The sequence below is a fragment of the Gopherus flavomarginatus genome, chromosome 6 (assembly GCF_025201925.1).
Source record: "Gopherus flavomarginatus isolate rGopFla2 chromosome 6, rGopFla2.mat.asm, whole genome shotgun sequence".
NCBI classification, from domain to species: domain Eukaryota; kingdom Metazoa; phylum Chordata; order Testudines; family Testudinidae; genus Gopherus; species Gopherus flavomarginatus.
The window spans coordinates 112,190,480-112,214,847 of NC_066622.1; the positions used below are offsets into that span (position 1 = coordinate 112,190,480).

Consider the following 24,368-nt stretch of genomic DNA (forward strand, 5'->3'; position numbering starts at 1 on the left):
TTTTTCACACTTGCTATTTGGTCAGCCTACCCAAGTCCCTTATGTGCACTGCAAATCTTCCTCTACAAGTGGAGTATACAGTATACATATATCCATAAAGGAAAGCTATTCCAGTCTCTAAAAATATAGGAAAGTTACTTACCATGTACAGTATCTGTAGTTCTTTGAGATGTATTGTCCACATGCAAATTCCACTGCTAGTGTGCAGGTGCCTTATGTGCTAGCAATCTGAGTTATTTTGGCCAGTAGCACCTATAGGGTGTGCATACACTCTTTATCCTCTATGAGGACATTCAGTTCCTTCTTACTGTAGCACCTCTTATAATAGGACTCCAAGGAAGAGGGGATGGAAAGGCAGGTTGCGGAACGTGCATATGGAGAACATATCTCAAAGAACTACAGTTACTGCACACAGTAAAGCCATATTTACATTAGCACTTAACGTTGGCAAATCTTTTGTCGCTCAGGGGTGTGAAAAAAACACAATGACTAACGCATGATGGCAGCCATTTCCATTGATCTAGCAGCCACATCTGCTGTACCAGTACTGCTTGGAGGCTCATTCTGGCTATGAGCTGGCTCTAATTAACAAGTGACATGAAGTCCTCATAATTGTTGTGGGAAAAGTTGTCGACAAATGAAAGCAGCCTCTTATATATGCAAAAGTCATTTCCAGCTAATATGGCCTGATAACTGGCTACACAGAATTGTATGTTTGCTGAGGAGTAGGCTTTCCAGCCAAATAAATCTGGTATCTTTGGCTCTTTTCCTGTGGTGTGGTTCTGAATTGTTTTGCCTATTCATTTGCTTCTGTGACTACAAGGGAGGATGGGTTAGGATGCGTGTAAAAGAATTTTGCTCCCATAGAAGGCACTTGATATTTCTTGTCTAGATGCCTGTGGGAGGTAGGTGGTGCCAAAGCAGGTGTCTGCCACAAAATTCTGTCTGGATGTATAATGTCTTCGTTAACTGGGATCAGGGCCGCCCGGTGGGGGGGGGCCCGCAAGTGGGGTAATTTGCCACAGGCCCCACAGGGCCCCATGAGCCCTGGCCGAGAATCCCTTCATTTGCTCTAGGTCTTCGGCGGCACTTTGGTGGCGGGTCCTTCAGTGCTGTCTGGCTTGGTTCCAGAAGAGTTGGTGCAGGGCCATTGAGGTAGACTGTGTGGGGGTTAGTGCCATTCTTTTATCCAAGGTTCCATTTTCAAGTACCAGATGCTTTGGTGCTGTATGGTTGGAACAGGCTCAAGGCTGAGCTTCAGTGGAAACCATTCTGAACAGTGAAATCTCAATGTTCAGGGCTATAGGGAGGTTTTCCTATTAGAGGACACTTTGGTAGGTGACCTGCCCCTCAGACTTCTAGCTCCCTGTGGTCTATCTGGGGATGATGCCATCACTGTAGTCACAATTTGAGTCAGAGCTCTTGAAGGCAAAGAGCTCACACTCTGATTCAAGAGGTCCCTGTATATGGGAGTCTAGTGAGCCCACTTCAGAAGCAGGTCTCATTGACTTCATCATTAGGAAGACCTGAAGGTGGGCTGCTCTGTCCTTTCTAGCTCAGTAGTTGAAGGACTTGCAAATCACACATTTACTGGGAATGTGCGATTTTCCCAGACAATAGAGGCACTTTGAGTTTCTGTCTGCATCTGAGATGCTCCATTACACGAGAGGCAATGTTTAAACCCATACAAACCAGATGATGCTATACTGAATGAGTTAAGTTCTCACAACTAAAGGTTTCAACAGACAACCAAACCACTAAAAACTACTAAAAAGACTAACTACACTATAAAACTAACTGTAAAACTATTAGCTAAAGCTATAAGGAAGGGATAGTCTCCATATCTAACCCATGAGACAGGAAGAGGAACTGAATGGTAGTTGGCATGCCTTGTCCCTATATGCCCTGGCAGAGCACATGCACACACTAAGGGTACTGCTGGTCAAAAAGACTCCTACCGCTAATTAGGGTGACCAGACAGCAAGTATGAAAAATCAGGACAGAGATGGGGGGAATAGGACTCTATATAAGAAAAAGACCCAAAAATCGGGACTGTCTCTATAAAATCGGGACATCTAGTCACCCTACCGCTAATGCACAAGGTGACTGTGCACCATCAGTGAAATGTGCATCTGGACAATTACTCAAGGGAAAAAGTAAAATGATTTCTTCCTTAGATTTGACCTGTATTAAATATAAATATTAATTTTCCACTTAAAGTTAATCCACGCTATAGATAAACCTCGTAAAGCAAATCATGAACAGAATATTTTTTTAATCTTAATCTGTTCATAAAGAGAGAAGCAAACTTTTAGGATGAAATCCTGGCTCCATTTAAGTCAAGGACAAAACCCCACTGACTTCAGTCAGGCCAGGATTTCACCCCTTATTCTCTTAATATCACTGACAATATACAAACATTTTTCAAATGTTGCTTCTTTTTGAAAATCTGTGTGAATTTAAGATTTATGAAGGTGGTATCTTGCCTAAATTGGAGACTGATGTACTCTTTGGATTCATAACAGGTACAAAACAAGCAGTTGTAGTCAGGGCTGGCTCTAGCCATTTCGCCGCCCCAAGCATGGCGGCACGCCGCGGGTGGCGCTCTGCCGCTCGCCGGTCCCGCAGCAACGGTGAACCTCCTGCAGGCGTCCCTGCGGAGAGTCCGCTGGTCCCGCGGCACCAGAGCTGCGGGACCAGCGGACCCTCTGCAGGGACGCTTGCAAGAGGTCCATCAGAGCCGCCTGCCGCCCTCCCGGCAACCGGCAGAGCGCCCCTCGCGGCATGCCGCCCCAAGTACGCGCTTGGCGCGCTGGGGCCTGGAGCCGGCCCTGGTTGTAGTACAAGCTGTCTCACACAACAGTCATATTCTTCAAATCATGATTTGGAGCATTGATATTTTACTAAGGAAGCACCCCTTCGCCTCTGTTTTAGACAAATGATACTCAGACAGAGGCTCAAGAGCTGCAAGTGGCTCTTTAATGTGTCTCCTGCAGTTCTTTGCAGTACATGATATCAAAACACTATGAACTAGTTATTAACCAATCAGGATACTTTTGCTATGTTATTAATCAATTGTAATTGATAAAATAATAATATCTGGTCAGTCATTTTGCTGTGAGAATAATATATATGGATATAAAGAGATACATGTATATAAAAATAGCAAATAAAACTATGAATTCACACTACTGTGGCTCTTTCGGATAATGTTGATTGCTAATTGGGCTCCTGAACCACTGAGGTCTGAGTATTACTGTTTTAGAGGTTCAGGGTGAAATTCTGGTCCCACTGAAGTCAATAGGAACTTTTGCTATTAACTTAAATGGGGCCAAACTCCTCTTGACTTCAGCGGGACCCAGATTTCACCCCAAGGGCTAGATTCAGAAGGAGGATTTACACACTTATCTGCCACTTTAGGTGCCTAAATCCAACATTTAGGCACCACTAGCATTCACAAAACCACTACTCAGCTGCCTCCTAACCATGTAGGTGCCTAAATTTCTAGGCATGTAAGTTTCTACCAGTAAAGTCCCCATGACACCTATATAGCTGCCGGAGGCATGCATGCAGCTGCTTAAATCCTGATTTTGCCAAGATGCTCAGTGCCTAAGTCCCAGTGGGATTCACAAAGTAGGTGCTTCCCCCACCCACCTCACCTATAGCCCTCATCCATTAGCATAGCTACCCACACAAAAGACAGCCAAGTGGTGGTGCTGCCCCTTCCAATCCACTAGTCAGAGCACTTCTCCCCAGGATGTGGGAGACCCAAGTTCAAATCCCCATTTTACCTGATTAAGAGCAGGGACTTGAGTCTCCCACTTCCACAGAAGTCTGCTAACCACAGGTCTATAGGTGCATATTGTAGGGTGGATCTTTCTCAATCTTTCCTGTTGAAGCTCTTCTACTTTCTATAAAATACTTAAAATAGTCATTGGGGCAGAGAGAGAAAGTACAAATGACTTCATAGCCCCATGGTTAGATTTTCTTTTTTTTTTTTGAGAAAGGCACCCAAGGCAGATCAGCTCTAATGCTAGAACATGGTTTGCATCTGTGACTCCCAAACAGAGATAGGTGCCTCCCTCTAGCCTGAAATTGGGGGCCCAGCTCCATTTTGAGGGGTAGGGTTTAGGCCAAACCCTCCTCCTTGTTATTTCCTACTGTGTATTGTAGGTGGCTCCTAACTCAGCATGCTGGCTTCTGTGATTCCCCTTTTTAGAGACCTAACTGACACCTAACTCAAGAGCTGTGAATTTCACTAGATGGCAGAGCACCCAAAAGTTATGTGTTGCAACATTGAGTGTAAATCTAGCCGTAACTGCTGGTAACTAGTACACTGAGCCTAATGATTTTTTGTATATGATGTTAGAGAGAGCAAGTCTGTTTAAAAAAAAAAAGAGGAAAAATATGGTACCAATGCTGGGAAACTGTTAAGAACTTACATCTCTTATAACATTTAATCCCAGATAGGTAGTAATGTTAGTACATGTTCCCCATGTAAAATCCTCTCCAGAGGAAAAATACACATTACTTCTGGAATATGCAAGTTGCTCAAAGAGAGTGTTTGTTGGCTGCATAGAAGGCAAAAGTTCTGCCCACTCAAAAAAAGTAAGAAAAAAAAATTGTCCCAAGGTGTTGGAGAGAGCAGAGCTCATATAAGTGAGCTTCCAGTTTCCCTTGCACTGCAGCTCTTTGCCTTTGGTTCAGCCTTCTGTCTGCTGGGGCCACACAGCTTGTGGGACCTTCTGCCACCAAATGACTGGAGTAAAAACATGACATGGAGGTGACAGGGAGAGTACTTGGTTACTGTTATGTGGAAATGGGGAGAGTTGCATGGGAAATGATGTCTCTCCCACTGGAGCTGGATATGCCTCTGAGCATTGACTTCCTTCCTGATGTCTACGGAGCACGCCAGCCTCCACTCTCCCTGCCTCAACTGACTGTATTACTCATTGAGCTAGGAAAGAATTTGTCCCTGCAGTTGGCTACCAGAGAATGCACTGAGCATGGTCAGTGAGTCCTCCAAAGTTATTTGCATTATCCTGACTGGCATATAAGAAAGGACTGGTTTGGGTGGTTGCATAATGTAAAAACTGGCATTACAAAATCTTCCAAGGGAGAAGTAACCACTAGAGAGAGTAAGCTTCAGAGGCACACAGAAAGATCATGGGTCAGCATCTAGAAGCTATTTTGGACTAGCTAGAGAGCCTTTACTCATATCTATGAATATCTATATGACACAATGACTTAGAGAATAACCTTCAAATATGACATTAGCTTACACTTTAAAAAAAGTCCTTGCCCCTTATAAAGCAAACAGATAATATAAAATAAATCTCCCTCAGCTTGTGAGTAATTGCCTTAAAGAACAAAATCAGTGACATTCAGAGTGAAGGTCTGAGATAAAACCAGATTTATTGCAAACATATCTGCTGATGAAGGCCTCTCAGATCATCCAGGTTGTTTCTTTATTTTCATAAAAAAGTGTTGTGCAATAAAATTGGTCTGAGCAACACAGGAATAGAAAATGGCTCCAATTTTAAAAGGTTCTTTTGCATTTTCCAAAGAAAACAGTTTCACTATTTTAATAATAGGCATTCTGACAAGGACTAAGTGCTTTAATAACAGAAAAACAAAGTGGGAAATGTTAAACAATCTTTTGTTGTAAAACTGAAAGGCTGATAAACATTTTATACATATAGTATAAACACATCTGTTTTCGTACTATACATGTAGGTTTTGGCCTGGCTAGATTACAAACATAAATTTAGAAAACTAGTAAGCATCCTTTAATACTATATTTCCAGAAAAAGTCCACTGCAGCTACATAATGACTCTGCTCATCCATTTCGCAAAGCTTACTGTGGCTAAAATCATGGCACCATACTTGAAATTTAATATAGCTTAAGCATAGATTTTTCATTTTCTAAAATTAAGAGTTGGGTTCTGCATCTTGCACTTTTACATTTTTGTAGCATTTAGTTAAGCCATAGCATTTACAGATAAAAATCATTAGAAAGTCCAAACTTTAAAAACTGGAAGTACCATCTTTAACTCTGCCACTGTAACCCCACCCACACTATAACCTGGGCCAGGAGACCTTTGCCAATGGGCAGAAGAAAGTTAAGTCTGTCCAACAGCAGGCTACCTAGTGTCTGATGATATAGCTCATTCCTCTCCCCCACACTCTTTCAGTCTATATTGATGAAAGGAAGGTCTCTGCTATATATCCTGTATGTCCCTGGGATTCTCTGGGAGGGAGAGGGATTCTGATTTCTGAGCCTCTGCTAGCAGCCCAGGGATTCCCCTGGGTCAGCGTGCCGCCGGCAGCCTGAACCTCTGGGCAGTCGCAGCAGCGCCCTGACCAGGGGGACCCCCTGGACTGCCGGCTGCTGCGGCGGCGCCCTGATCCAGGGGGCCCCTGGCCTGCCGGCTGCCGCGGAGGTGCGCGCTGACCTCCACGGCGCCCTGACCCGGGGGACACTCTGGGCTGCCGGCTGCCGTGGCAGCGCCCTGACCCGGGGGACACCCTGGGCTGCCGCTGGCAGCTCAGACTCCCTCTCTGTCCGAGCAGCAGCGGCTGGTCAACCATTTAAAAAAAAATTGGGGGGCGCTTTTTGGCGCCCCCAAATCTCGGCGCCCTAGGCAACTGCCTAGTTCGCCTAAATGGTTGCACCGGCCCTGTTAGCAAGCAAACATCACTTAAGTTATATATTTAGGATATAGGGCAAATACTTTACATTAACAACATTGTATGATTTTTCTTATTGTTAAATTTTACAAAGTCTTCATTTTTTGGTCAATCCAAGCGTTTTCTTATGGGAAAAGGGATGAACCATCAACTAAATTAGTCTTTAGCTAGAATGATTTGAAAGTAAATAAATGCCCACGGTCACTTAAATTGGTCCTCATGCCATGTGTAACAGCATTCACTGGTTCATAAGGGGAGACAAAAAGTTTCATTAGAGAGTCTACACTCTCTTGTGGTTCTCCCCAAAAGGCCTTAGTATGTTCGGTAAAAAACAGTTTCTACACAATGGCCAACTTTCTGTTGAACAGATCACTAAGGTATAGTAGAAACTATTTCACAGACTTCCACAAACAAATATGTAAATGCATATTTACATATTTAAATAAATATGATAAATAAACACATGAAATAATCTTAAAAACTGGTCAACATAGCAAGAAATGACTACGTGGTTATTTGAGGACTTCACTTTAATGTGGGCAGACCGCAATTATTAAACCTTTATTTGTTCATTACTTAGCAAGTAATAATCTCTGCAATATGCAAGAAATGTGAAACCTCTTTCCACCCTACCTGCAAAACCAGGATAGGATAGAATAAGGACATACACTTCATGTGTAACAAAGTAAAAGACAAACAGTCTAAAAATGAGTATGAAAGGGTTCTCCACCCAACCTTTTATATGCTTTGAATTTTGCTAGATATTGCTAATAGCAACCTCACCACTATGGAATATATATATGGTACTACAGTGCCCTCTTGTGCTTCATATATACATTCAACAATGCCTAAACAGAGGATTTAAAATATACAGTATTAAAATCAGTATTTACTTACAAATGACATAGAAAAATGTGGAATTCAAGAACTGTGCTCTCAGACTGAACACATTCTCTTTTTTGTATTCATAAAACTTGAGAACATGGACAAGAAAAACAGGGGCCCTCCTTAGCAAGTAAAGATACTGTACTATTATCACATTGTCAGATTTACTCGAACCACACATGATCCACCTAATTCTCAACTATTTTACTCAAAGCTATACATTCTAAAAACTACCTCAACTAACTAAAACAAAGACATTCCTACACAGAGAAAGCATGCTGCATCTACTCTCAGAGGGATAATATAAACAACATGGGTGAAATCTAGATATTCCTTATCATTTTTTAAATAGGAAAAAACATATTGCTAAATAACAAGTATGTATGCACTTTACAATTTGAATCTCTATTACTTCACAGCAGCAAGAAAAATTACTTCTGACTCATTCTTCTCATGCCGATGCTGCTACTTTTGCTTACACTCATATTAGTCCAGAAGAGTGATATAAATTTTTGCTTGTGACTTCAGCACAACTTGTATTTAGTTAGTGGTGCTCATAAGAATGCCATACATGCATTCGAGAGAGAGAGCTCATAAGAGTTACAAGCACCTATGACTGTACTAGTAGAATTTACAACCATCAGAAAGCTGCAAAAATGTAGGCTATGTCTACACTACAGCTTATGTTGGCATAATTTAGGTCACTCAGTGGTGTGAATTAACTCCCCCTACCCCCAGGGACATAAGCTTTCTCCCACCAGTTTAGAGCAGCTAATTACTTCCCTATTACTTCACAGCAGCAAGAAAAATTACTTCTGACTCGTTCTTCTCATGCCGATGCTGCTACTTCGGAATTACTCTTGCTGTTGAAAACCCTAGAGCCTGGGCGTGAAATCCTGGCCCCGCTGAAGTCAGGGGAAGTTTATCCATAGACAGGGCCGGTGCAACCATTTAGGTGACCTAGGTGGTCGCCTAGGGCACTAGGATTTGGGGGGCGGCATTTTCTTCGGCAGCAACCGCAGCGGCCGGATTTTCGGACACCCCGGTCACTGCCAGCATTTAGGTGGAGGGAGCTGGGGCAGGGGAGCGCAGGGAGAGCCGCCTGCAGCAAGTAAGGGGGGGGGGCGGCACACAGGGAACTCCCAGCACCAGCTCACCCCTGCCCTGCCTCCTCCCCGAGCATGCCATGGCTGCTTCATTTCTCCCGCCTCCCAGGCTTGCAGCGCCTAAGCTGATTGGCGCCGCAAGCCTGGGAGGTGGGAGAAGTGAAGCAGCGACGGTGCGCTCAGGGAGGAGGCGGAGCAGGGATGAGCTGGGACGGGAGGGGTGCCTCAGGAAGGAGGGTGGGGAGCTGCTGCGGGGAGGGGCGCCTCAGGGCGGATGGGGGGGGATACTACCACGGGAGGGGCGCCTCAGGGCAGGGGCTCGGGGCCTGGGGAGGGCGCAAGGTGGAAGTTTCGTCTAGGATGCGAAACATCCTTGCACCATCCCTGTCCATAGACTTCAGTGGAGCCAGGATTTGATCCTTGGTATTGATTATCCAGCCTGCAAATAAGTCTCCTGTGGCAAGCAGTTGTGTTTGCTGTGCTTCTCAACTTCCCCTATGGAATGGAAGTCATACTGTAAATCTACTGCTGCAATGTGAGCAGTTTTGGTGCTGGAGTTGTTGTTTTTTTAAATTGGCAAAAGAATTTGGCCTTACCTACTTTCACAAGTATCAGATTTGTCACATAATTGTTTTCAACCAGTCACAGAGCCAGGATTTTCACTTATTTGTAAAATTGCTTAAAGTTCCTTTATACATTTCAAGTGTTACTTTTACTTTCCATTTCCAAAACCAACAGCTATTAATAAGGGTCTTGAGATCTGTTCAGCCTCTCTGAGTTGGTAATACTCTTCCTCACAAGTTAAATTGCAATCAGCAGAGCGTAGAGGCAGGGGATATTGCCCAATTCCAATCTTGTCCTTGTATTATTTTATTTAATGAAGAACATCACGCTATGTTTAATGATAGCAGACATTGCTGGAATCACTGACACATCTGGCATCATAACTTAGCTTTTTTCAGAAGTATCAGTTTGCACAAGTGAATAATTTAAAGACATACAGAATAGGGGATGTTTTGAATAACCCCCATCCCCACCAACATATACACTATAAATTTAACAATTATTAATTGTTGTTATTTTATTATTTATTTATTATTTTAGTGCCTTGAGGTTGTGGCCTTATTGTGTTAAGCACTGTACGAACACATAATAAAGGACAGTCTTAGCCCCCAAGAGCTTACAATCTAAATAGATATGATCAAGGATGTAAGGTGAAACAGAGGCACAGAGAAATGAAGTGACTTGCTCATGACTACAAAGCAGGTTGTTGGAAGAACTGAGAATTGAACCCTTGCGTGAAATCTTAGCACCAATGAAAAATAGTGAATTTTGCTCCAGGGGTCCTGACTCCTATCCTGTGGTATTATCATTTTAGTAACTAACTGACTTACAAAGTACTGTTTTTAAAAGTAGGTTGTGCCCTCATTTGCTTCTGTATGACTTACAATGAAGGCCTAAATAGATATTGTTTGGGTTTTTTTAAACCTTCACATTATTTTAGAAATACCAGCAAAGCAAAGCCTGCTCTTTCAGGGGTGCGTCAGAGATGTATACTGTGAGCTCTCATGTGTTATCGGAAGGAGTGAGGGTGTTTATTCTTTAATGAAGATGTCCTTTTTACCAGATGTTTATTAGACATTGCTAGACAGGTGTCAATAAAGCAAAAACATATTAAACATACAGACTAAATTCCTTCCCTTTCAATTGTACCTCATTCTGAGAGTTGTCATTTGTTTTAATTCAAAGCTTACCTATGTTCCACACAAGTTTGCTGTCCCCTGATTTTTGATGTTGACCATTTTTTTCATCAAAAATAAAGAATCAGGAAACTGAGATTAAAGAAAGAGTTATTTACAGTAACAGAATGAATCCCACAGCATTTGAAGTTTTCTGAATGGATACTTTTTTTATGTTCCTCATTTTGTGTCATAGTCACAATGAATTCCACACTGGAGCATTTGAGAGGTATGATTGTTCAGCTTTCAATATCCACTTCCTTGCAATGTCATATTTAAACAAGGCCAGAATTTCTATTATAAAGAAACAAAAATTTTGGTTTTTTTATTTGTGTCATTGGGAAACACTTTTCAGGCCTTCTTTATAATTTAGAAAAAGCAAATACGGGCAAAACCCCAATTTTTCTTATACATCTGAGTCTTTTTTTAAAAAGATGCCTCCTTTTAGAGTGCCAGTTTACAGACTCCTGTAGCAACCATAAGATCCAGCCCACATCAATTTCAGTTTGGCAGAGGCAATATCACAAATTGGAGGAGTTCAATAATTAAAAAAACATATATTTAAATATAAGTACTTCTGTTTTAACATCTCCAATAGCCTGATATTGGAACTACTACAGATACTGAATAACTGTTTGCAGAGTCTCGCAACTCCTACATTGCACATTGGTTCACATCAATTCGCACAGGATCCATGCTCAATATATATATTTCATGTGGAGGCTGTAGGTCCACATAGCTTCTCAAAGTGATAGTATTTTAAGTATTAATTTTTCTATTAAACTGTATTATCATCACTAGAAGCCTTTAACCTAAATATAGAGTTCACAGAGGAAAAAGGGTCAAAGCATCTTGCCAATGGATTATTTACCTGATCCAATACTGCCTTGCTATTCTCTATTACATACCATGTCTGCTCTTGTAGGTGAATACCTGAACAATACTTCTTTCTTCTCCTTCATCATCTTAGAACGCTGTCTCCATTCCCGAAGCACTTCTTTATCTCTGAAAAAAAATTAATTTATATTTAACTTTTAAAACCGCATTTTAAAAAGTGAATGTTATTACTTCTTTTTACCCAGTCAACCATTTTACAGCAGAATAACATGCCAGATATGTGGCAACAAATGCATTTATATATAGAGATATACCTATCTCAGAGAACTGGAAGGGACCCTGAAAGATCATTGAGTCCAGTCCCCTGCCTTCACAGGACCAAGTACTGATTTTGCCCCAGATCCCGAAGTGGAGCCCTCAACGACTGAGCTCACAACCCTGAGTTTAGCAGTCTAATGCTCAAACCACTGAGCTATCCCTCCCCTGATGTACTAGGGACATCTTTGTGAAGCACTAACAATCAAATGGAAGATCAGCACTTCAAGGAACACCACTGCATTAAAATGCAGAAAGAAAAAATATAGCAGCAAAAGAATTCACTCAAAAATTGAAATGGTTACAGGACTGATTACTCAAAGGTTTGTTAGGCTACAGAGCTTTCATCTCTACATGGCTAATCTGACTAGGTCAGAGTACTGAGTAGAGATAGATGGAGGTGCCTGTGTATATACAGAAGTAGACAGTTGGACCAGAAAAAGAACACTTAAGTCATTTAATCTGACCCTCCTCCCTCCAATATTTTGTATGGATGCTCACTAAATAATTCTCACTAATATTTTATTTTATTTGATCTTAACTATCTGCAGAGATGGTATTTCAGTTGCCTGTGTTGCTAATCCATCCAACTGCCCAACTGCTCTGTTAAGAACTTTTCCCTAGTATCTAACCTAAACTTTTCCTTCCTAGCCTAGTTACAGGTTATATCTCCTTGTCCTACCATTGCCTGATATTATAAATACAATAATCCTCTTCCTTCATTTACGCTATCTCCTTGAAGGTATTTATCAACTGTGATCAAGTCTGCTGAGTGTATTCTTTTAAAAACTATATAAACATAGTTCCCTTTGTCTCTTCTCCTAAATTCTCCTAAGTCCTGCGCACACATAGAGCAGCCTAAGGACTATTCTGATCTACATTGGCTGCTAATGGCTCCAAGAAGCTGACATTGCAGCTGGAGATTATCATGGTGTTGAGGTGTCCTAGCCATGCATATTTCCTCTACTCTTTTCCTTGCTACACCAAATACTGGGATGTGGAGTAGTGTAAGAGCTACCTTGACAATTCAAACAGAGAATCTCCCTTGCACTGAGTTGATCTTCCTAGGATTAGATGTGCTGGTTTTACACTTGTGCTGGTGGCATAATGCACACCAGCCACATCAGTCTGAATTGGGTTTCTTGGCATCTAAACCAAAGTTTTTGACCTGAAAAGCTCAAAAGTGATCAAAGAGAGAAGAACTATAATGAAAAACTGTGAATTAATGGAGAAGTTTAGCAGGCGTTATATTAGTTCCACAATTTTTGTTTGGATTTTTTTTAAAATTATCATCCTTTCAGGTACTTAATTTGTTAATGCTTCATTGTGGGAGGGATTTATGGGCTTCAAGGATGACGACTGTAGTAACTCCCTAGTTTTACATAAGATTCATGTACATATACATGAATAACATCGTCACACAGCAAGTCATTTTTTATACCAGTGCATACCAATGCTATGCTAGTGGTATGCCCTGGTGCATCTCTATCGTTGTTAGACCACTGCAAAAAAAAACAAAAAAACCACAACAGTATAGATAAGCCCCTGATCTGCCATGAAGGTAAGTTAATTAAGGGAGAAACAAGAACTAGGGGATTAATATCTACAAAGGGCAAAACAAGAATTAAGATTAATTAATTATTAAACAAACTAAAGACCTTATTTTACTAACATTGGTCCAAATCAGTATCTAGGCTAGGTTCCTCAGGAAGGGGAAGGTGCACAGTGGTTGAAGTAGCCCTCCACAACCTCAACATCCTTATACAGGCAGGAAGGAAAGGTGGTAACAAGAGGATCCACACAGTGGCAGAACCTCTGTTGCCATCTTTACTCTGCCCAGTCCCCCTCTCTGTGCACTGATGTGAAGGCAACCTCAAAGAAGCTGGGCTCTGCAACATATGGAAGTATACCTTCTGCGCACTCCCCCAAATCCTGCTAAGTGCAAGATGTGCAAGATCTTGTGCTGCCAGGCATACCTCTGCAGAGAGAGGATTGCATTTGTCCCATTATGCAAAAGCATGAACTACGTTTCAGACATATGTTGGAAAATTTAAGACAATGTTATAAAGTAAACCGAACAATCTATATGCTTTTTTTTGGATAAGTTTAATGGCTAGTGTGTTAGCTTCTGAATATGATTCAAAATGCATGCATCTGGTGGGACAAAAGGAAGAATTTTAAACAATTTACAATTCTTAGAACAAAATTTGTTAAATGTACATACTCTTTATATTGAAAAAATGTCAACATGTTTTATGACACAAAATATAGCCTCTATCAGATTCAGTGGCGGATTAGCCACTAGACCAACGGGGCCCCTGGCAGGAACACCAGGAAAGCAGGGGAAGCTGTTGTCTGATTTTAGGAGGTTAATATTATTAATTTGGATAGTATGGATTATAGGCTTGCCAATTATTCTGATCAGAAGATAATAAGGTGAAAGGTCCCAGACATATGTACGCTAACTCTGCTATCTGGGTGAAAAGTCCCAAGCGTATATGTGCTAACTTTGCCTTAGCTCAACATACAGGATGTGGCCTGTAGGTCCCTTGCATTACAGACAACATATACTCTATTATAAACCTATAAACTTATTATAACCTATTATAATAAAACGTAGGCAAGCAAGGAGGCTAGCCCTATAGACTACAAAGCCTGCATCCTGACTTAGCTCTCCAGCAGAAGCACCAGGCGGGGGGGCAAGCCCCCATGCCCCGACCCCATTTCCCTGGTAGGAGCATGGGTTGGGGGGGAGGAATGACAAGAGGGGAAGGACTGCAGGCAGAAGGGGTGGCAAGGGGCTACCACAAACCCCTAATCTGCATCCGAGTACATTGCTGTTAGTAAAGATTAAAAAATGTTATTTAAATACTTCTATAATATATTATATGAAGTAAGGAATAGTGAAAGGGAATATTTTCCCCACTAGATGGGAACAGGAACCATGTTTCCCCAGTGAAATCAATGAGAAATTCAATAGTTCACACTCCTGTCCCCTAGGAGTACTGTGCTTTGTGAAGGAAAAGACATTTCTATTCATAATCCAGATAATATGTAATGATTTTCTTTCCTTACAAATAGTAAAATAGGTGATCTGTGAAGGGAAAAGCATTACAATTTGTTAAGAACAGCTGAACAACAACTTAAAAATATAGCATTGTCATTAAGCAACATAACCATAAAACTTACTTTCTGTGCTGTTCAATTAAAGCCTGTGTCTCTTTTAGTTCCTTTTGCACAGCCAATCTGAACTCTTCAGCTCGCTTTGCTTGAATCATCTTACCATATGATTGAAACTCAGAAAATATATTCTTCTGCGAGAACTTCTTCCTTTTAAAATAGGCAGTTTGATACAGTTAATTCAATGTTGCATTAAAGGCAAGCAAGTGAAAAAATTAATGATAGTGAGGGCTGGCCCTAGGGAAAATGGCACCCTGGGCAGACTTGTATTATGGCCCCTTTGGCCCCTGCAGGCTCCCCAGGCAGACACCCTCATTGACCCTGGCACCTGTGGGCTTCTCCGTGTGCTTAATTTGTAATGAAAGAGATGCCAGGGCTCAGCACCAGGAGGCACTGGCACAAATTAAGTGGTGGCTGGACGGACAGACAGTGGCGGCTGCTGGCCAGGCACCCAGCTCTGAAGGCAGAACTGTGACCAGCAACAGTGCAAAAGTAAGGGTGGCATGCTATGGTGTATTGCCCTTATGTCTGTGCTACTGCTGGCTGCAGCACTGCCTTCAAAGCTGGGCAGGGTAGGGTGATCAGACAGCAAGTGTGAAAAATTGGGACGGGAGTGGGGGGGGGTAATAGGAGCCTATATAAGAAAAAGCCCCCAAAATCAGGACTGTTCCTATAAAATCAGGACATCTGGTCACACTAGTGCAGGGCCGCCCAGAGGATTCAGGGGGCCTGGGGTTAAGCAATTTCAGGGGCCCCTTTCATTAAAAAAAAGTTGCAATACTATAGAACACTATATTATTGTGGGGGCCCCTATGGGGCCTGGGGCAAATTGCCTCACTTTCCCCCTCCCCCGGGCAGCCCTGGAGCTGGGTGGCTGGGGAGTTGTGGCTGCTGGCCCAGCAGTACACCTCATGACCACTGGGCCCATGGAAAAGGGGAACCCAGGGTCTGGCCCGCTGGCTCTGCAGAGGCGAACACTGATGCTTGCGCCTCCCTACCAGGCTGGCTCACCAGGCTTGCCGGCACTCACCCCTACTGACCATAGCACCCCACTAACCACGGCGTCCTGGGCAGTCACCCATTTCACATGCTCCTAAGGCTGGCCCTTAGGGATAACTAAATTCACAAGGCAGATTTATGTGTGGGTTTGATCTTTGGCCAAACAGAGAATAAGAAAACACAGAAATCAAACCAATTTGGCTTTCTTCCTGCTAAGCCTTCCTTATAGGCACAATAGATCATTGACATTTAGGCCCTGATTCAGCAAAGTGTTTACCTAAGCAAATAAGTAGTCCAACTGGTTTCAATAGCTTGCTAAATCAGGGATTGAAGGCAGTGGCTCTCAACCTTTCCAGACTACTGTACCCCTTTCAAGAGTCTGATTTGTCTTGAGTACCCCTAAGTTTAACCTCACCTGAAAACTACTTGCTTACAAAAATCACACATGTAAATACAAAAGTGTTATAGCACATTATTACTGAAAAATTGCTTACTTTCTTATTTTTACCATATAATTATAAATCAATTGGAATATAAATACTGTACTTACATTTCAGTGTGTAGTATATAGAGCAGTATAAGTCACTGTCATATGAAATTTTAGTTTGTACTTACTTCACTAGCGCTTTTTATGTAGCCTGTTGTAAAACTAGTCAAATATCTAAATGAGTTGATGTACCCTGTGGAAGACTTCTGTGTACCCCCAGGGGTATGTGTACCCCTGGTTGAAAACCACTGATTTAGGGTATGTCTATCCAGCAACTAGACACCCGTGGCTGGCCCATGCCAGCTGACTCAGGCTTGCAGGGCTCGGGCTGTGAAGCTGTTTCATTGCTGTGTAGACTTCCAGGCTCGGCCTGAAGCCTGGACTCTAGGACCCTGCAAGGTGGGATGATCCCAAAGCCCAGACTCCAGCTCAAACATGGAAGTGTACACAGCAATGAAACAGCCGCAACTGCTGAGTTGGCTGGCATGGGCCAGCCGCAGGTGTCTAGCTGCTATGTAGACATACCCGTAATCAAAAATACAGATACATGGGATCATATTATGGGAAAAAGTACATAAACAGCCTGAATCGGCAAGCCCACCCTTTGCTGTCAGTGGAGGAAGGATTTGTAGAGCAGAATCTGGAATATAAGAATATATATAATGAAGATGATAAATATGATGCAGAATGTGATGAGAAGAAACTGTGCAAGTAAAAGATTTCAGAGTAAAAGCAGTTTATGAACTTAAAGTATATTCATTGTAAGAGAAGATGATTGCAGAGTGCCACCTTCAGGTTCTTTTCATAAAAGGAAAAACTGTAAGCATACTGCTTCTAGTCACCAGTATGCATTAATAGATTTTACTTCTTTCAGTCAAGCATGTTCCAAAAGTATTTTCAAAAGTGTAATTATTAAAATATAAATTGATAAAGTTTTATATCTGCATGGGGATGGCAGTTTCAACCAGTCGTCTTTCCTTTCTCATGTTTACAAAGTTGATAGTGCTTGTTGTTTCCTAGTTTTAGAGAAAATTTAGAGTTATTTAGGGACTTTTTGTTTTCTTTATTATTTTATTTGTTCTAAGCATTACTAATGCATCATCTGGGCACAGATGGAGTGTGTTTAATCATGCTGTATGTTTAAATGCTTTTGAATCTTTCCACTTAGAAGTTTGGTAGTTCATCATCTGCCCAACACACATAGTCTTCCATACAGGACCTCATTATATGAAATTAAACTATATATAATACTTCCTTTCACCTGGAAAGAGTCGCTGATTTGTTGTAGAGCCTCTCTTTCTTTCTGCCGTTTTTTCTGAACTCAGCAAACTCCTGCATTGTGGCTTTAGGATTTAAATCTTGGTTAGCAAGAAATTCTTCCTTTTCATCTTTCACCATTTCCTCCCTCAGCTTCTGAAATCGTAGCATTTCTTCTTCATTAGGCCACTCATCTGACAAATCCAAACTGGATTTCATCAGCTCAGTTAAATTTAACTTTTCAACAGGTGGCATTTCTATTGGAGTAAAAAGGAGATTACTAAATACTCATCTATTAGACCAATGAAGTTACTAGATTTTGTTTGGCAGATTTCTATTTTTTCCCTCAGGAATGTGAATATACATTCACATTGTTATTTTGTTATTCACATACTAGTTTGTTATTCACATACTCTGGCTTTTCCCCATTCATTAGTAAACTACAACCATCATCTGAACTAGGAGCAGTAGACAATGCATTAAAATGAATGGAAACATTTTCTATAATGGTAAAGTTAACACAGCATGACAAAAAGAAATGTGAGGTCTATGTTATTTTGAGATTGTCTCTTCACTTTGCCACTAAAGAGTTATGTAGTTACCCTAAAATAATAAAAAATCTAAACTTTTCACCATGGTGCATTCTCTGTACTGTGTATGTAGTATATGTAGCTGCTCAATTGCTAGGTGAAGTCAACCTATAGGAACATGTTTATCAACAGCAGCACTAACTTCCCATTCACTTCTGGGTACAATTCAAAAGTTAAGTTTGGTCTATAAAGCTGTATTTGACTTGCTGTCTAAGGCCCAATGAACCAGGAATGGAAACATTTGTTTAACTTCAATGTGAGTGACTTCACCCTAATCAGCAAAGCATTTAAGTGCATGGTTACTTTAAGCACATATTTAAATCCGACTGAAGGCAATGGAATTTAAACATATACATAAGCGCTCTGCTTAATCAGGGCCTAAGACACCTCCTTCCTCATAGTTTGCTATAGTTGAGACCAGCTGGGACACTGAGCTAATAACCATCCCTCACCTTAAATATTATGAGGTTGGTGGATGGATGTTCTCAGACTATGCCACAGGATTCTGAAATTTGCCCCTGGAGCAGACTGGACCTGGTGCCAAAGTCTTCTGGCCATTAGGGTGCAAAGGTGAGCCCATCTCGTTTAATTTAAACAATACATTTGTCATTTACTTAGTTTTTAGTAGTTAACCATGCTATATTTATATTTTCTTAACGTAGTTTTTTGGCTAGTGTAAATATATATTACATAAACTATGTATGAATAATGAGTAAATGAATGTGTGTAGACTCTACGCATGATGACAAGCAAGTAAGATATTTGTACCAGAGAAATAAATATCAGAAGAAAGTAAAAATGCTAAGCACCAAGATACCATAGCATGGAATAAATGCCTAGGTGCAGATCTGTTAGTCCAATTGGGAAAAACCTTTTAACATAGCCAACATGAACTTGAAATCTTTATGAAATACAACATCAAGAAAAAAAAGTTATGCATGAAGTCTTATCTCTGAAGGCCTGGGTTTCAAATCTATTTGGTATCCCAGTAAAAAAAAAACTGTCTCAAATTATTCTGTTACGTGCATTTGTCTATATATACATAATTTGAATATTTTTTATATTTATATGTCAGGACTAAGATGCATTAAGGTTTGGTTCGGCAGAAGCTGCAGAGTTGGAGGTTCCCCAAATCCCAGAGAGGTAAACAGATATATTTCATTTCTCTTTTCTCCTCAAGTTTTAGAGGAAATGCATGCTCCCATAGCACATTCTGTTATATTCACTGCATGAAGTGTGTATATACCACCTCTTACATACTGCTCATCCAGCATGAACAGATGGGCTATGTGGGAGGGTGCAGAAAACTCTTGAATATTACAGAAGGTTCCCAAATGTGGCATGCCCACAAATTCTGAAAATCAAAGTCTATAGGGAGTATTTTTCCTTAATTATAACAGTATCTAAACTAAAGTAGAATAGTATGATATTGCAGTAGCATGAGTTATGAAGCTGTTCCAATATACATTTTATAATTATTTTGTAGTTAAAATATGCTGTCTTTGAATGAAATAGAAAATAAACAGCATGCAAGGCTACCTTTTTATATAGTTATATAGTGGCAGAAAGAAACAAAATCCATACGATTTTCAAAATCATGTATGTACCAAAGAAAGAAATTAGACAAGAAAAGAAAAACACTGTAGTGTTTTAAAAATATAATTTATTTGGCTTACATATTAATGTATAACAAATATTTACAGAGATCGCAGGAAAAAATAGGTATTCTAGTCCATATTGCAACAGAAACAAAACACAATAATAAATGATTGTAGGAAACAATTGTGATAATTTCTAAACTAAACGTTTACTTACATGTTACTAGATATATATCAAAATTACCTCATGGAGTGAATTTAGATAAAATCTGATATAATTCATTGATTTTATTCTCATTATTTGTAATAGCTGATTATGCAAAAGTGATCAGAAACATTACAAGTTCTTCTGCATAGAATAAAGTGAAGGATTCTATCTCTATCTACAGTCTATGCAATTTTTACAAATAAAAGATCAGTCCTTTATTTAATGCTTAATAGTGATATCATAAATTGAATTTTGACAGATACTGAACAAGATTTACCAAAAAGTTCTCTCTAAGGGATATATAATCAAGAATTTAGGAGTTTTATTCCTTCTACTTAACAGAAAAGATTATTCTCTGACTATTTTAAACTTCTTATTCAAGATAATGCAAATAATTCTCAAAAGCAAACATACTTTTCAGAATAAATAATAAGAGTTCGTTATTAGAAAAAAATTGTTCTATCCTCTTGAACAGAGATTGTTTTGCTTCTGTTTCTCATGTTCAACTTTATTTATGATAAGGTCCACTGAAAACTGTAAAAAGCCCAATTCCATTTAAACAAAGGCTTTCTAATATATTTCAGAAATGGAAAGGACTTATTACCCACTTACTTCCAAAACCTATAACAGGCATCATTTTGAATGTCTTACATGGGATATAAATTCTGGTTCAAAATTAAGGGTAAATATTTGTTTTTTCTTTCCTGCACCCAAACTTCCTTCCCTCATTTCAGCTCTACAAAGGATCATACTGTTGATGGAAATGCTCAGTACATACCCATCTAAAAGATAGCCATAGGTCTCAGGTATATTAAGCACAAATATAATCTATACAAACAATTTTTTTTCAATTTGATAGCAGAAATTTAAATATGAAATGATTTGATATGCTACATTTTAAAATGTTATTATCAAGATACAATAATACAATTTGAGATTACATGTTCTGTGGACACCACAGTGTATGCATACAAATGTATGCAATTGTTAGTATGTTCCTATAAAACATTGAAAGTTATCTTCCTCTAACTAACAAACATTCTACTAAACTCACTAATGAAGCTCATCTGTTTCCATGGAACAGTGAATGCTTTCCTAAGAGCAGGGTATCTCTTTGACTTTCTCTTGTACTCTTTAACAATGGCCTTTGCGTCTTCTTGTAGCATAGAAGGCAATTCTGTGAAATATAGAACTTTAAAGTATGTGCATGTCTACTATATTAAAGTCTAAACTAAGACTAAACTGGACAAAAGACTATAGAATATATTACAAGGAGCAATCTTGCATTCTAAATGATTTTCTCTATTTGTAATCTAGAATATTGACATATAGCAAATAGTATGGGTAGTAGTATAGAAGACATGCATTTTCTAGAAGACTGTGTTAATTTTCAAAAATGATCAGAACAGAGTAACAGTTTGAAGCAGGCATAAGGAGTATATTGTGCAGGAAGGTGCTGGGCTCACTTCTTCAAACAGATTTTTGAATTAATCTCATCCTTGACCTACCATAACTCTTTTATTCTAGTATAATCCTTTCTTGAGTAGATACTGAAAAATGTGTCAGATAGTGGATTGGGTTTGTGATGTAGATAAATAGGATGAGGCTACCAAAACTAATTGACTCAAGGCCTAATCCAAGATTTCAGAACTCAGCCCTCCAGACAAGTCAGTTTAATTCACTAATCCACTATGCTACTTAGTCTCTCTAATAAGGTATTTGCATCTGTCTGCAGTCAGCACAAAAATAACTACTGTTGCTAATGAATTAGCTAGTTGTTACAGAATAGCATAATACTGATGATAATATCTAACCTAAAATTCTTCTTAGTCTTGATAAGATAAAAATGTAAGTAAACACATTTTGTGTATTTTACACTTAAATCTACACCAATGTGGAAATAATTTAGTCAAAAGGTTCAAATAATAAAGTATGCACAGTATTATATAAAACAATATGGTTCCTTTACTTGAAAGAACACTAGTTTATTTTGGACTTTTAATGTAATGAAATAATCTTCAGAAAAGTTTGCTTCAAATAGATCTACAATGTTTTTTGAAAAAAGTTTAAATTTTTGTTGATATAGGAATCTTTATACAAACACTGTATGGACTCTTGAATACACTTAGATTAGCTATTATTCTATAATCCAGTCACCAAGAGATTTCCTTTTTGACCATTCTCAGCAGGGTTAGGCAGAGGTATTTCATGCAGAAAGTGGTGCTGGCAATTCAGTAATGATACTTTCTTTCCTGTCAGTGCTGAACCAGCTCCAGCAAATTGATATAGAGCACAGTGCTATTAGAGATATAGTCTACTACCTGAGATGTAAAACATAGATCCTGAACATTTGTCGTCATTAAAACACACATGGCAATATCTCCTTCAATGATTCTTCACACTCTCTGCTCCCCTTGGTGTCTTTCAGACTTCTGTCTCTTTGTCTCCTTACTCTTGCTGACTTCATCTATTCAACCGTCACCTCTATGTGAATGATTCCCAAATCTACCTCTCTATCCCTGATCCATCTCCCTATGTCCATTCTGCATCTCTTAATGCATTTTGAACTCAACATTTCTAAAATTCAACTTTTTATTGTTTCTCCTGATAGGAACATATAGTTATATTAATAGGATAAATATTTATAAGCAATATAATCCCTTATGCTTTAGGACAGATGCTAATCACTAACTGCCTGAGGTTAAAGAAATGTCTCCTATGAGCAAGTTATTCCATAATTGTTTATTATGGGGTTTCTCAGACCATTCTCAGATGCCCCTGGCCACTAGCAGAGAGAGGACAGTAAACCACTTGCTGGATTTGTTATGACAATTCCTATATTTCCTCTTCTCTGTCTCTTGGAAATTCCACTATCCTTCCCATCTGAGGTTCTCAACTTTAGTATAATCTCCTTCCTGACAGTCAATTTCTCACTATGGCCTATTACTACTTCTTTTTAAATATCATCACAATCTGGCTTTTCCTTTCTAGCCCCCTTGCTAAAAAAGTCTTGTATATGTTAGTCATATTTCATGTTGACTATTGCATGTGTCCAGCCTCTCCTGTTCTCATATCTCCTCCTCTATTAACAGAACTGCCTTTTTTGAAGACATATTCCACTCCTGATGCTCCAGTCACATCACAGACATCCTTAAGTCCCTTCCCTGGATTTCTCTCTTACCACATAAAAGTCAAGCTCCCTCAAGACCCTAAAATATGTTTTAAAAACATAATAATACATTTCTTTTTCTATTTATATATCAGGACTTGTCCAATTTTGTATTCAAGAGTTGATGGTACTACTGACACAAAGCTATACAGGGAATGCATCACTTTGTTCACATTGTTTTTCAAAAATAACTAATTACAATTTTAATAAATATTCATAAATAATTGTCCTACATACCTTGAGTATCTGGTTCTAAATTGACTAGTTTTCCATTACCAACATTCCGGAGAAAGCACAGAATGGACTGCAGTCCCCTCTGTACAACATCTTTAGGTGGAAACTCCAGAGGGCAATGCCTTAGATTCAGTGCTGTCAATGAAGTTAAATTACCTGCAAAAATAGTTTAATCTGTAAACATTTTGGAAGAAAGAGCTATCTGCAGATTCAGGACTCAAATATGACTAAGTTGTAGAAATTTATTTCCCATCATAATTTTATTTATAGCTATTTCTCTGGGACTCATCCTTAATACAGCAATAGTTCTTAAAGGCAGACATCTCATTTCTAAGCTTTTGATATTCACCAATGAACGTAGGCTAACTGAGGCTCAGATACATCAAACTTTCTGCCTCTCACATGAAAAGAAATCAGGAATCTCTGGAACACAGCCTTTTTATCAGGGACTACCATGCCACACCAAGATCAGATTTGAACTAAGTGAGGCAAAGGTATACCAAAAGGTAAAAAACTTCAAACGTACTGTTCCCATCAGACTCACTTGCACAGATATAAACATGCGAAAAGACAGTGTCACTAATGATATATAAAAATATTTTATTCCAAACCAAATCTATTTCTTTCCCTATCAAGGTAGTTCTATGCCCTCTCTCATATTTAGGAACACAGCTCTTATGCTCATCTTGCAACTAAGGCCTGGGCTACAGTAGCGCGGGGTGTGTGTGTGTGTGTGTGTGTGTGTGTGTGTGTGTGTGTGTGTGTGTGTGTGTGTGTGTGTGTGTGTGTGTGTGTGTGTGTGTGTGTGTGTGTTTTTCCAAACTAATATATGCAACTTCAGCTACGCTATTCACTTAGCTGAAGTCGAAGTATCTTAGTTCGACCTAGCTGGCTGTCCTCAAGGCGGCGAGTCGACTGCAGCGGTGCCCCCGTCGACTGCGCTTACTCCTCCTGACGAGGTGGAGTACGGGCATCAAATAGCAGATTGATTTATCGCGTTCATATGAGACATGATAAATCGATCCCCAATACATCGAACACTACCCACCGATGCGGCGGGTAGTACAGACGTA

The 24,368-nt window shown here is 39.8% G+C and overlaps 1 protein-coding gene across 2 annotated transcripts in view; it reads right to left on the bottom strand.

The window, feature by feature from the left end:
- LRRC27 (leucine rich repeat containing 27) overlaps window positions 1-24,368 on the bottom strand; it is a 59,099-nt gene that overhangs the window by 9,055 nt on the left and 25,676 nt on the right. The window contains exons 5-8 of one of the 2 annotated variants that reach the window (XM_050959505.1): window positions 23,299-23,451; window positions 17,501-17,753; window positions 14,763-14,903; window positions 11,330-11,426 (exon numbers count right to left, since the gene is read on the bottom strand). In XM_050959505.1, the coding sequence (XP_050815462.1) occupies window positions 11,330-11,426; window positions 14,763-14,903; window positions 17,501-17,753; window positions 23,299-23,451 (644 nt within the window). The remainder of the gene's footprint in view (window positions 1-11,329; window positions 11,427-14,762; window positions 14,904-17,500; window positions 17,754-23,298; window positions 23,452-24,368) is intronic. The other variant, XM_050959506.1, reaches the window with a different exon arrangement.